Genomic DNA, 13,945 nt, shown 5'->3' on the forward strand with positions numbered 1-13,945 from the left:
CAACATTACCAAATTAACCAGACACACCTATAACATAATGTCCACCACCCATTTTTTTATATATAAAATGTAATTTAATAATTGAGCATTCAGCATGCATTTGTAAAATAAATTTAAAAAACACATAATATCAAACCAAAAAACTCAAGATAATTGCATTCATATCTAAACACATTAAGGTGCTAATTGGACATGATTACTGGAGGCGTAAATATCTTCTTAGTACGTCTTACTGCTCACAGTTAAACAAGAGCAACATTACAATGTGTGCAGAATTATAGTGTATATTTTCTGTGTGATAAATACCTCCTTTCTGGCAGCTCCATGCATTCTTGGGTTAACCTAGAGAATCGTATGCATTAACACATCATGGATTTTGCTGGGCTTGTCATAGGCAACTAAAACACAGAATTGAAGGTACAAAATAAAATATCTTGAACTTGAATAGATAAAAGTAACAGTTCCTTCTACACCGTAAGAGCTGGTCCAATTTTCCTAGAGTCATTTACATCATGGGCCTATTGTACTAAAATAAAGCATACACATGCTTTTGTTTTACAGTTCCAAAACTGCAGGACATTGTACAAATAAATGATTACTAGCACGGTTAGGCATGTGGTATATATTCTCCGCAGCCACTTCCATTCAATGTATCCTTCTTATTTTGTTTACATTTAAGGTACAACAGGGTTCTCTGTGCTGTGAGGACACAGATGGTGTTATATCCTGCCTCCCTTCCTGTATGGATGGTGTGATGTCATGAGAGCATAGAATACTAATCGATCATGCTTTGCACGTGTGGGCTCGTAGTCGCCAGCGACATACAGTCATCCTACAAGGCAGCAGGTAAGTCCTTAATTCTTTATTCCATTACATAGAAAATCAGGTTTCCTCAAGAAATAAGGATCAAGGAGCAAAGATCTTCAGGAGAGCCCACTGGCTCCCGCCACCCAGGCTACATTTCTCCAACTGATATACTTTTAAGGTACATACTGCGGGACATTACATTAAACCTCACACTTACATAAAGGGTCACTTTTACTTTTAAAATTGCAAGCAACAACTGTTCCCCACAATCGCTTTGTTACGGCCAGAATGAAACTGAATAAGAGATGCCACACTTATAAACCTCAGAGAAAATACAATGCATGCATCCAATTTACAGAACTTTCACCATGTGCCCTTGCCCAGACATGGTATACTGCAGGGAAAGAACAAATTGGCAGAAAAAGTCACGATCCACAGAGCTTGTAAGTATAAATTAGACAAAGAGCGTCAATGCTGCAGCTATCTGGGTAGTGTGGCTCTTCATCTGAAGCTTAATAGGGATAGAACCTGAAATTTAAGCTGAAGGGGCAATGCCCAAAAAGTACTCTGAAGGCTTCGCAATTGCGGTTAAAGCTGGTCGGCTGTTTAGACAGACTGAAAAAATCAATACGCATTGTGGGCATTGTCCCTTCAGCTTAAATGTCAGGCTCTATCCCTACTAAGCCTCAGGTGAAGAGCCGTGGAAGGCTCGAAACACGTGTTAGGCTGTTGCTTGTACTAAACCCTGGACTTTAAAGGCTGTTCTTTCATACAAATCACTTGGACTCCCGATTTTTATTTTGCTATACTTGGCGCAGTGAAACTGGGACTTGTTTGTGTTGCAATGGTATACTGCAGGGTTATCTGGGGAATTTTGTGCCTTTAAATGTGACACAAAGGCCACACCAAACTAAATACATACGACATGGAATTGATTTAACGCTGCTCATGATGGTTTTTTACCTGTACTTAATGCCTGAACATGCGCAACTATTTTTACCTGCTTCAAAGACTTTACATACCTTTTCATTCAGATAAGATGGAACAATGAATCTTGCATTCATCCAAGAATCTTTTTTATTGCTATTTTACATTTTTGTTCAGCGCAGAGAAATGGCTAATGCAGAGAAAAATAGCTGCTCACTAATTAAAAGGTCGCTGTGGCTGTGTTTTGGGGAATATATGGTCACCTGCAGTCTGGTCCCTTTTATAACCACCTGTGTGCCCCATTACCTATAGGGCCGCTGTAAGGTGATCCTGAATGGAGATGCAATGATCACGATCATTGTTATGCTGAACCCCCTGATGGTTTTGTCATACGTCATTTCACAGGCACACCAGATTGCATACACTACCATGGTTGGTGTTGCATTTTGACATGTCCTTCTGAATCCTTATTTTGTCCTTCAGTAAAATTATTTTCTTACTTGAATTTCATTAAATGAAACTCTCCACATGTGTTGCATGCAAAATTACCCTGAATATTCTACAGGTCCTGACATGGGTGCTCTTGGCATAGGTAACTATGGGAATATCTGTGCAATTTTCTGGATTGTTGGGTGTCCGAGTTGCTCCTATCAAGACCTTTTGTGAATTCCGTCATGTCAAAATAAATTACGCTTTTCCCTGAAAGCCATATCACATTTAGAACATGAATATGGTTTCCCCCCAGTACAATTATCTGATATGGAAATACTTGACCCTTTCACCTCGAAGCGTAATCACTTTCTGAAGGTGTGTATGGTTTAGCCCCAGTGCGAGTTCACTGGTGTAGCAATAGATCACATTTTCCTTTGAAAGCCTTATCATATTCAGAACATGCACATGTGTTTTCCCCAGTGCAGGTTTTCTGATGTAACAAAAGTTCACATGTTGCTTGAAAGCCTTACTACATTCAGAACTTATATATAATTTCCCACAAGTGCGATTTAGCAATAGTTCACCTTTTCCCATGCCACATTCAGAGCATGTATATGGTTTCTCGCTAGTGTGGGTTCTCTGATGTAGCAATAAATCACTCTTGATTAAAAGCGTTACAAAATTCATACCATGTATAATGTTTCTGTGCTGTGTGTTTTCTTTGATGTTTCGATAGCTGACCCTTGTGCTTGAAGGACATATTGCATTCAGAACATGTGTATGGTTTCTCCCCAGTGTGCATTCTGTGATGTTTTGATAGATCACTCTTTGTCACGAAAGCCTTGCTACATTCAGAACATGGATATGGTTTCTCCCCAGTGTGAGTACGTTGATGTTCGACTAGTGCACTCTTTTGCTTGAAAGTCTTACCACATTCAGAACATGTATATGGTTTCTCTCCTGTGTGATTTCTTTGATGTTTCGATAGTTGTCCCTTTTGTTTGAAAGCCTTATCACATTCAGAACATGTGTATGGTTTCTCCCCAGTGTGAATTCTCTGATGTTTCAAAAGATCACCCTTTCCCTTGAAATCCTTCTCACATTCAGAACATGGATATGGTTTCTCCCCAGTGTGAGTGTGTTGGTGTTGCAATAGTCCACTCTTTTGTTTGAAGGCCTTATCACATTCAGAACATGCATACGGTCTCTCTCCAGTGTGAATTCTCTGATGTACCAATAGATTACCCTTTTGTTTGAAGGCCTTATCACACTCTGAACATGTATACGGTCTTTCCCCGGTGTGAATCCTCTGATGTTTCAATAGATCACACTTTTGCTTGAAAGTCTTGTTGCATACATCACACGTGAGTTTCTTCTTGCCAGTTTGAAATATCGCAGGTTGCAGTAGACCATCTGTTTGCTTTTTAAATTGAGAACATTCATAACTTTCCTCCATTTTGTGGATGATATGCTTAAAGGAGATTCTTGTTAATATATAGTTATCAATGCCGAGGTGCAGAGATTCTCTGGCTTAGTGTCACCATGTTAGGTATATTTACACACACACATATGTAATGACAGGAAAGAAACTTCATCCTATAGTCCTAGGTCAGGGAGTGGCAAATATATTGTACAGTGTATTTTATTTCGCAGAAACCTTGTCCTTTTAACCTTCCTATGTTCAGCACAGTTCTCAGTGATGTGTTGTTATGTGATTGTCTACTTTTAGTTTCTGGCGGCAGCTATTGCAGGATCATCAACAGTTGCAGTGGACTTGCACTGCGGCAGGGATTCTGAATCATCATCATTAGTGCAACCACTTCTGTCAACCCAAGCCCAAAGTTGATTTTCAGGACCTTTTTATACTGGATGTGGTCGCCCGTCTCTTCACGTTAACAATATTTGGTAATGATGGTCTACAAGCCCCAAAGCAGGAAGCTACTGAATGAAGACTTGAACGTGGCAGCCATATTCACCTCCTTTCTGACACTGCTGTGTCTCCATTTTCTCCAGTAGACATGCAATCGTGGAGCATCAGATGGTTTCTTGCAGTGAAAGGCCCGTCTGCCACTGCACTTGTAAGGTCTTATTAATTTGTGGCACACAAGGTGCTGCTTTAGATCATAATTTCTCTAACAATCTCGGTCAGGCTCAGTGCATTTTTGGGGTTCTCCTGGTGTTAGCCTCCACTCTGTGAATTATTTCAAGTATTGTCCTTTAGAAGCTGAATATAGTTCAGTGCATTTAAACAGCCTCTCTCAGGGTTAGCGACACCTGCACCAATTTTTCTGTCTCCGGTGATTTAGTTGTACATGGAAGAAACATTCTTTCAGCACATGTACATGGCCATCCCTCCGTGAATATCAGCAGATGGCTCATACTTCCTTTTTTTAGTTCTACGGGGGTGTCTTGTAGGTCCGCATAAGTGGGAGATACTGACTGGACAAAACAGAAGAAATAAAACTTTATGTCAGGCAATACCCATAAAAGTACAAAAACAATCACAACAGCACAAATATAACATAGCTGAATTCATTCAATACAACATAAAGAATTGCAAAATAAAATTACAACATTACAATAAAACCGCTCGACAGAGATATGGATTTTCAGTGCATAGTTAAGATCTGGTGGCAATAAAATCATATTAAAAGCTGTGCTTCTTATCCCCCGATTCCTAAACAATGGACAAAGGTATTTACACCGCAACTTCATATATAAAGGGCATATTAACAAGAAATACAACAGATCATCCACATCATGTTTGTATTTGTATTTTGTTTATTTGTAGAAGGCACCAAACAAGAGCACCCCGATAAAGGAAACCACCACCACGGCAAACAACAAGCGTAGCCACAACATTGCCATCCCCCCATCAAGGGCACACTTATCAACGCTAGATCACTTACGGCCCATGCTCTAGATATTGCAGACTATTTTATAACACAAGACCTCGACTTCCTAGCTATCACAGAGACCTGGCTACATACTGCAGCCGGGCCTCTCCTCTCGCTCGCTCCCCAATGACTATTCCATAATCAGATGTGATAGAGACTCCAAACTATCCAGAGGTGGGGATGTCGCCTTTATATCAAAAACATCCTTAGGTCTCAGACCCATATCCGGCCAACCGTTCCACTCAGCAAAATTACTATCCGTAAAGTTACCGATCTCAGCTACCCAAACTCTGACCATGCATCTCATATATAGGCCACCAGGTCCTATATCCACCTTCAAAGAGGACATCACCACCCTTCTTTCCGCCAAGCTAAGCTCCCAAATAATCCTACTGGGTGACCTCAATCTCAGCTTCCAACACGCTTACCATGCCAAAGCCCTATATATCGCCAACGCGATAACGGAACTTGCCTTCCATGATCGTATCTCTAAAACCGACCCACAAAAAAGGTTGGACCCTCGATTGGTTGGCAGACCTCAACTGCAACATCAACATCCTAGCCAACACCCTGTGGGCCTGGTCAGACCACCATCTGATCTCATTCACTATCAAGAATGATAACCAGCGTATCAAGCAGAACCTCTCTCCACCATTATGCACGAGAAACAATAGGGACATCACCATGGAGAAACTGCTCCCTCTAATACTACCCACTATTAACAACGCTGCTAAACTACATTCAAACCCCACTGTGCTAGTGGACATTTATAACCAAACACTACTCCAAGCTATCAATACCATTGCCCTAATCAAACTACGCAAGCAGAAACCCTGTGCACACCTTAACTCTCGGTTTATGCCGCAACTCAAAGTTCTACGCAAGTTAAAAAGAAATGCAGAGACTCTTTGGAAAAGACTTCCCACAGCAACTAATAAAGACAGCCTTCTTATAACTTCCCTCAACTATAAAGAGGCGATCCGATAGGCTAAAAAAGACACTTATAACAATCCGTTTCTACAAGCCAAATCAAGTACCAAAGAACTCTTTAACATACTCAAAGAATTAGAATCCCCATCAGCCTCGCCCGACACTTGTATTAAGACATCACATAGTGCTCGAACATTCAAAAAGCACTGCTAGATAAAATGTCCATGCTCCAAGCCAACATTGAATTAAAAAAGAAACAGCCTCTCCCTCGCCACTCCTCTAACCATACAGCCAACCTCAACTCAGAATACCTGCAAGCCATTTAACTTCTCCCCAGTATCTATCAAAGAGGTAGAAACAGAATACTGAAACTCAAACCCTCCAAATAGTGCTTGAACATTCAAAAAGCACTGCTAGATAAAATGTCCATGCTCCATGCCAACATTGAATTAAAAAAGAAACAGCCTCTCCCTCGCCACTCCTCTAACCATACAGCCAACCTCAACTCAGAATACCTGCAAGCCATTTAACTTCTCCCCAGTATCTATCAAAGAGGTAGAAACAGAATACTGAAACTCAAACCCTCCAAATGCCAGGGAGACACCTGCCCATCATCAAGGAAGCCACTAAAGAAATGGCACCTTATATCACATCTTTAATCAACGCCTCATTTAACACAAGTATAGTCCCCAACAACCTCAAAGACGCCTGGGTTCTTCCATTACTGAAGAAACCTTCACTTGATCCTAGTATACCCGTGAATTACAGACCTATCACCACTGTCCCCTTTCTATTGAAAATCCTGGATAGAGAACTTATCTGCAGATTCAGGAGCACCTAGAATATACCAACCTCCTCGGCATAAGACAGTCAGGTTTCAGACCAAGGCATGGGACAGAGACGGCCCTGATTGATCTGAAGACTCAAATAGAAGTAATAAAAGACAACGGCAAACTAGCCCTCCTTTTATTGCTTGACGTGTCGGCAGCATTCGACTTGGTTAATTACCAAGTCCTGTGCAAACATCTTACCACTGCAGCACACTTTTCTAACAAAGCCACCACATGGATCCAATCATTTCTATATGAGGGTCTTCTCTCAGACTGCTTCTGCTGAACCCGCACCAGTCATGTGCGGAGTACCCCAGGGCTCTTGTGTGCCGCCATCTCTTTATAATGTTTCCACGAAGCCTCTCTTAAATGACCGCAACTATTTGGGTGTCACCTACACAAATTACGCAGATGACACCCAAATACTCATCCCCATCACCGGTGACCACAAAGAAGACTCCAAAGCACTCAATGACATTGACCTCATCATCCAGGCCTGGATGGCGAAACATGGGCTCTGTCTTAATGACGATAAAACAGAACTCCTCATCCTTGGGTCACAACACAGGCTTAACAAATTAGAAGCCAAGTTTGATACCTTCACCATAGATGGCATCCCCATCAAGATATCTAAGGATGTGAAATCTCTTGGCATGTACATAGACTCCACTCTAACCTTAGACAGACAAACCAATGCAATAACCTCCTCTACTGCCTACACGTGCAAACTGATCTCCGCTTGCAGACCCTTTTTAACTATGCCCAACTGCACCACCATAGCCCGAGCAGTAGTCCTATCTAAACTAGACTATTGCAATGCACTCTATCTAGGGATGAGCCAACGCAACAATAAGAAGCAACTACTTCAAAACAACGCCATCAGGGCAGCAATGAATAGCCCTAGAGCCCAACATATCTCAGAAATACGACGCAGCCTAAATTTGCTCTCGATCAACCAAAGAATCGCCTTTAAATCACTATCTCTTACACATAAATGCCTTGCAAACCGTTCACCTAGCTACTTGTCTAATCTCTTCTCACGTAACACATCTGACCGCCCCACCAGAGTTGCTCAAGCACACTGCCTCAAAATCCAGAGGTTTAAGCTACAGAAAGCAGGGGGAAGCAGCTTCCCTGTGCTCGCTGCAAAACTGTGGAACACACTACCCAAAGCTCTCAGAGCCGAACCATTTTACCACTCCTTCAGAAGCAAAGTCAAAAACTGGCTTCTAGCACAAGCACATTAGCTCCTGCACCCATGACACTGCTACCACGCCAATTGCCAGTACTGTAACACGCCTGTAACTATGTAAATATATTAATACTATTATTATTATTATTATTATTACTAATGTAAATATGTTCACATTCTCTGTAACCCTGTATCGACTATATGTATGTAACCTAAATGTGTAACATTAAGAAATGCGCCCAGATTCCTCTGGGCTTGGTGCGCTTTACAAATAAACAAAATACAAATACTATGTTATGTTATGTTAATGACATTTCTAAAGCGCAATCGATCACCTGAAGGCATCTTGGCACTGAAAGAGGGAGCCACCTCGCATGAAGGAGGACAGGGAAGGGGCCAGCATTAAACAAAAAGGAATGTCTTTATCGCGTTCCTAAAGACAAAGTGATCAGATAGTTTCTTTATAGGAAGTGGTAGCTCATTCCAAGCCACGGCAGCAGACACAGAGATAGCCCTACCTCCTACCCGTGCACGTCGATAAGACGGCACGATAAGTAAGTCCGCAGTTGCAGAACGCAGCTGGCGCGTAGGAGAATAGCGCACAGACTTGTCTCGGAGAAACTCTGCTCCCAGATTGTGTACAGCCCGGTTCACAGGCCTCAAACCTGATGCGTTGATTCAGAGGTAGCCAATGCAGAGACCCTAAGACAGGCGAGATGTGGGCTCCATAGGGGGAGCCAGTAGCCACTCTAGTTGCCAGGTTTTGCATACGCTGCAGTCTCTGAATAAGCCCCTTCGGTTGAGCCAAGTATAGGGAATTACAATAGTCCAACCGGGATAGTATAAGGGCTGCAATTACCGGAGGGTGAAGAGGCTCAGAGATCAAAGGGAGCACTTTCTTCAGGACTTTCAGCTGAAAGGGGCCTGTTTGACAAACAGTGGCGATCTGACTCTCCATAGATAGAGAAGCCGATAGTGTTACCCCCAGATTTTTCACCTTCCCAACAGGAGTGGGAAGGGGACCAAAAGATAAAGGCCAGAAGGAAGACACCCAAAGTAAAGGATCAGCGGGACACCCCACCACCGAGACCTCTGTCTTGTCTGCGTTTAATTTGAGCCAGTTGTTGTTCATCCACTCACCAAGAGAAGTCAGGCATCTTCGCAGGCCCAACACATCTCAGCCTGATCTAGATCTAAACGTATGTTGATTGCAAAGACAACTATTCAAGACTTGCATTCTTTAGTCCTGCAGGGGACCTTTCGTAAAAAGTAAGTTGGACCTCAAACGAATGAAAACGGCCCTCTTTCTCGGTTCATTGACCCAGATCACATAGGGCCTGATTCACAGACGAGTTTTATAATGACGCATTCCCATAGGAAAACACTCTGTGAATCAGGCCCTCTATTTGGCAGGCCCAAAATGTCTTTCTTACTCAGTTAACCCAAAATATTTTTTTATGGAATTCACTTAATTCTCTTTTAATATGTTTCAATTTAAAAAAAGGCTTTGGTCGTAGTCTCCAAAGCCTGATCCCCCCCACACTTGTTTTGCAATACAAATAATCCATCAGGCCAAGCTGAGCAAAGCTTGCTTGTATATAGTTTAGCCATGCTAATCTGTGCAGTACATCTTAGCCCAAAATATCATGGATTAATGACCTTGCCAGTGACAATGCTGGATTGCCCCAGAGACGTAGACAATATAATAACGGTCAAAGTTGGATAAGATCTGAAACAAACATTGTGCTGCATTCTTGGTGGAGTATCTGACCAGGAAAATCCTGATTTACCCCCATAATTCTTCTGAGCAATTGATTCTCTTTCCTTTGTATAGGCAAAGGCTTCTGATGCTCCCAGGCTGTTGCACCGTACATGGCCACCGGCACAGACTTTACTCTATAATTACGTAAAGCATGTTCAACTGGGAGCCCACCCATGAGGTGCCCGAATCACAATATAAAGCCATTCACCTGGGCACATTTACCGGCCTGAGCTTCAATATGCAGGTGTCATGTCAAATCTTTAGACACTGTTATGCCCAAGTGAAAGAGCTGACCCATTGCAGAGCGGATCCTTCATCTGGTATAGTTTTTGTTTTACTTTTGGTGGACCCAATACGCATTACTTTGCATTTTGCTGCATTGATTTTCCAGTCTCTTGCTGACCTATAATTACAGAAACACTCCACCAATTGCTGCTGGGACCTTGCAGTTTTCGCAGTAAGAACCGCATCGTCAGCATACATTAACTGAGGAAACGGCCTGCCGGCTGGCTTAAGTACATCACTTGGCAGATCGTTCGGTGTGGCAGATGCTGAATTAATGAAAATAAAATAAAAAGCAACACATCTGACGCCACGGGTTAAACCAATAGTATCCATTAGCTCCCTTGAAGTGTTAACACATACTCTTACAGACAGGTCTGTGTGCATGGCTACCAACATGTCCAATAAAGGAGGCAGCATTCCAAGAGATTTCAAATACGTCCACGATTTTTCATGGTTTACACAATCAAATGCTGTGCTTATATCCATAAATACTATATAAATAGGGACCCGATAACCATGGACATGCTTTCCCAAAATGAGGGACAAATTCAAGATCTGATTGGTCGTCCCCAAGCCCTTGCGGAATACATATTGTCAATCTGACAGGATAGCATTCTCCTCCACCCAGTCCATGATTTTCCCATAAAAAGCCCGGCCAAACCAGCTTGCTGTTGAATCAATTAAACAGATGGGACGGTAACAGATTGGGTCTGCTGTGTTCCCCTTCTTAAAAATCAGGACAACAATGGACTGATTCCAGCTGTGAGGGACAACCTGTTTCCGGAAATTGATCTTACATACCCTTGTTAATAATGGTAGCCAAATTATGCGCTCATGTTTAAAAAATTCAATAGCGACATATCTGGGCCGGCGGCTTTCCCAATAGATGCATTTTATTTTAGTGCCATTTCTAAATCCTTAATGGAGAAGCTAAAATGATCTTCTTTCCCAGAGTTATTTCCTATTATCCTTGGTACCATAGCTGAGAATGATGTCTAGGGTTATACAATCTGGAAAAAGGTTCATGCCAACTTAAAGTCGAAATCCCAATGATACCCATTCTGTCTTTACATGAGTTATCACCTAGACCGGCAGCGACCATTCTCCAATATAACTTCGGGTAACCAGAGAGAGCAGCCATTGCCAAATCCGTCTACATCTTTGCAGCCCATGCAGCTTTCCCCGTAGTGATTGTATTTTGGTACATTAGCCTAGTTTCTATAAATTCTCTACTGCACCTAGTTGGGTGTTTCAAGGCTGTGAGAAGTGACTGCTTGGCAACCCTGCACTGTCATCCAAACCAGCCTGGATATTTGTTATCTATCCTTAACTTCCTTCTAGTTCCTACAAAAGCATCGCCTGTGATCAGCATCGTAAGCCCCAATTCATTCGAAACCCTGCTTGGGTCAGTTAGGGGATTCAGGCATACTTCGACACTAAGCAGGGCTTTATAAGAACATGTGTGCATCACATTCATGATTTACAAGTATTACTATTACTAACTTCTTGTTTCTGTGGGCAGAACTGTTCACATATCACAGGAACGATGAAGAGTTAATACTTGAAATCAGAGGTTCATGCTCACGTTCGAAGCGATATATCACTTCAAAATCATGTATCAGGTTCCAACTAGATATGCCTATAATGACATAATCAGTAAAAGAGTGAAAGTTAGAATTGCTAAAGTTGTACTTGGAAGGAACATCTGAACTACACCTGTCGTGGACAGGGCGTAAACCCAGCTCGTAGAACCTTGACCAGAATGTATCTGAGGCTGGAAGATGCAGAGCCTCACCTCACGCATCGCATGCAATGGATTACCCATGTGTAGGTTGACATCCCACCTATGCAGTAGCAAAGCTTGCTCTCGGCTTTCGCTACAGTGAGAGTTTTCCCCAACTTATTAAATGGGGCCCCCCTGCTCTTCCCTCCAGTCGTGTTATAAAAGTTAAACAGATGCAATGTCTTAGCAGAAAGAATTGCAATGTCTGCAATCAAAAGAGTATCAGAGGGGAAGACCTGTTATGCTAGCACAACCCAACCGCATAGAGATATAAGTCACCAATTATCCACCCTTCCTGCCATGTTTGCTGGGACTAAAAAATAAGGGGGGTCCTGGGAGTCCCTCTGCCGGACATTAGTTCCGGTCACGAGAGACTTACCCAGAGTCTTTAGCTCACTATCATCCACAGAGGAGAAATATCCCAAACATATCAGTCTATGTCCAGCACTGAAATGCTAGGCAATTCTCCTGTGACCAAGAGTACCAATAGCAACCCCAGACATGTGTTTCGGTCTAGTTGGGTGGAGCTGTGCCTCTCTAAGAATAGTGAGCTAGGGGTCCTCGTCTGGATTCCCCTAGTAACTTATGGTGAGACCCAAAGTTACTTAAATATGCAAAAAACAAAAGGGGTCCTGGGAGTCTCTCTGCCAGACATTAGTCCCAGTTACGAGAGTGTTTGCTGGGAGTAACACTGACATGAAGCAACAGATAATTCATTAGAGCCGGCAGAGCAACAGACTAGGTTTCTTGTAGCATAATAATATCAAACTGGTTAAAAAAAAAAAATCTACAAGTCACTCAGTCTGCTCTCTAGACCTGCAATGTTCCATGATATAATTTTTAGAATCGAGGAGGAAAAACATTTAAGAACATTAGGAAGAGCAAGGTTGAGCATGTTTCATGCAACCGTAAACTGTATCCCTTGCTCTTGCTGGGGGGGGGGGTCAATGGGACAAGTATCTTCACCCATAATGTAGTCTCAAGCTGTTTTGGGTTCGGATACATTGCAGTCTGCTGATTAAGCTGATTGAGCTGGGTGGCCCGAGCATGTGCACTATCTGCAGGGTTATACAGTTTAATAGCATTTAACAGTGCCAACCAAGCATCATGCAAGTGGCAAATCTTATGCTTCGAATCCGAAAGAAAAGAGTCTGATGAAAGAGTGCATAAACCTTTTAACCAGAGTAAACCTAATACTATCATATAAAATGTGATTTACAGTAAAAATTCTAAAGGATATGTCCGAGACCCCAAGGATTTCACTCAGGGCTTTGATCAACATTCTTTCATGTGGGTTCTTATTCTCGGGAGTCAATCCCTTAAAGCAACAGATAATGTTCTGCTCAGGCTATTCTGCCAAGACATCGGCCGATCGTTCCAGGGGTGCTAAGTCACTAAGTGCCACATGTGCCCTGTAGGCAACCTGTGGTAAAGTCCAAACTCACCCCTGGACAATTATGGGCAGGATTAATAAAACCTGACTGGCCTGGTTGAGTGTGAGCCAGTTTCCTGTGACTGCTTCACGCGGACATGTGTGTCGTGTTCTGGATTGGTAGGCTGGGCAGCTGAGATCCCAGTAGCTGCACCACTCACGCTTATCAAGCAGAGCGTCTGCATGCATCCATAACTCTGTCCAGAAATACTGACCCCCGCGGATGTGCAGTTCAATAGGCCAAGAGAAATGCGTTCCGTCTGGGTTGATGCGTCTTTGCGCTAACATTGTGAGTGGACCTGAGGTGGATTTTAACTCTGGCCCCCTACTACAAGTTTAAGTGACACATCTAAACATCTGACTTAAAATAGTCGGTTTTGCTACGGGACGAATTCAGGCCCCCTATTTCTTGTTTGATAGCATCACTTGCTTCGTCAATACGATGCAGCCACCTTAGCAATACACTCTCCCGCTATAGTGGCCTGTAGTTGAGATGCACCGTCTAATAACCCTCTGGCACTCCTTACCAGAGAAGGTATATCCAGATATCCACTCTGACCAAGGAAGGACGGCTGATCTGTTTGAAAGTTCGAAGAGGCTGATTTTTCATTAGACATGAGAGTTCCAGTTCCCAGCCAAAAGTATTGGTTTCGAAGTTAAGGTCTGTG

General features: G+C 42.6%; 1 protein-coding gene across 2 annotated transcripts in view; it reads right to left on the reverse strand.

Moving 5' to 3' along the window:
• Window positions 1–847: 847 nt before the first annotated feature.
• LOC138570274 (zinc finger protein 271-like) overlaps window positions 848–13,945 on the reverse strand; it is a 37,356-nt gene continuing 24,258 nt past the window's right edge. For both annotated transcript variants that reach the window (XM_069649042.1, XM_069649043.1), the window contains exon 2: window positions 848–4,605. In XM_069649042.1, the coding sequence (XP_069505143.1) occupies window positions 2,822–3,622 (801 nt within the window). In that variant the 5' untranslated portion in view covers window positions 3,623–4,605 and the 3' untranslated portion in view covers window positions 848–2,821. The remainder of the gene's footprint in view (window positions 4,606–13,945) is intronic.

This window comes from Ambystoma mexicanum, chromosome 2q (assembly GCF_040938575.1).
Source record: "Ambystoma mexicanum isolate Mex_15411 chromosome 2q, UKY_AmexF1_1, whole genome shotgun sequence".
Classification (NCBI taxonomy): Eukaryota; Metazoa; Chordata; class Amphibia; order Caudata; family Ambystomatidae; genus Ambystoma; species Ambystoma mexicanum.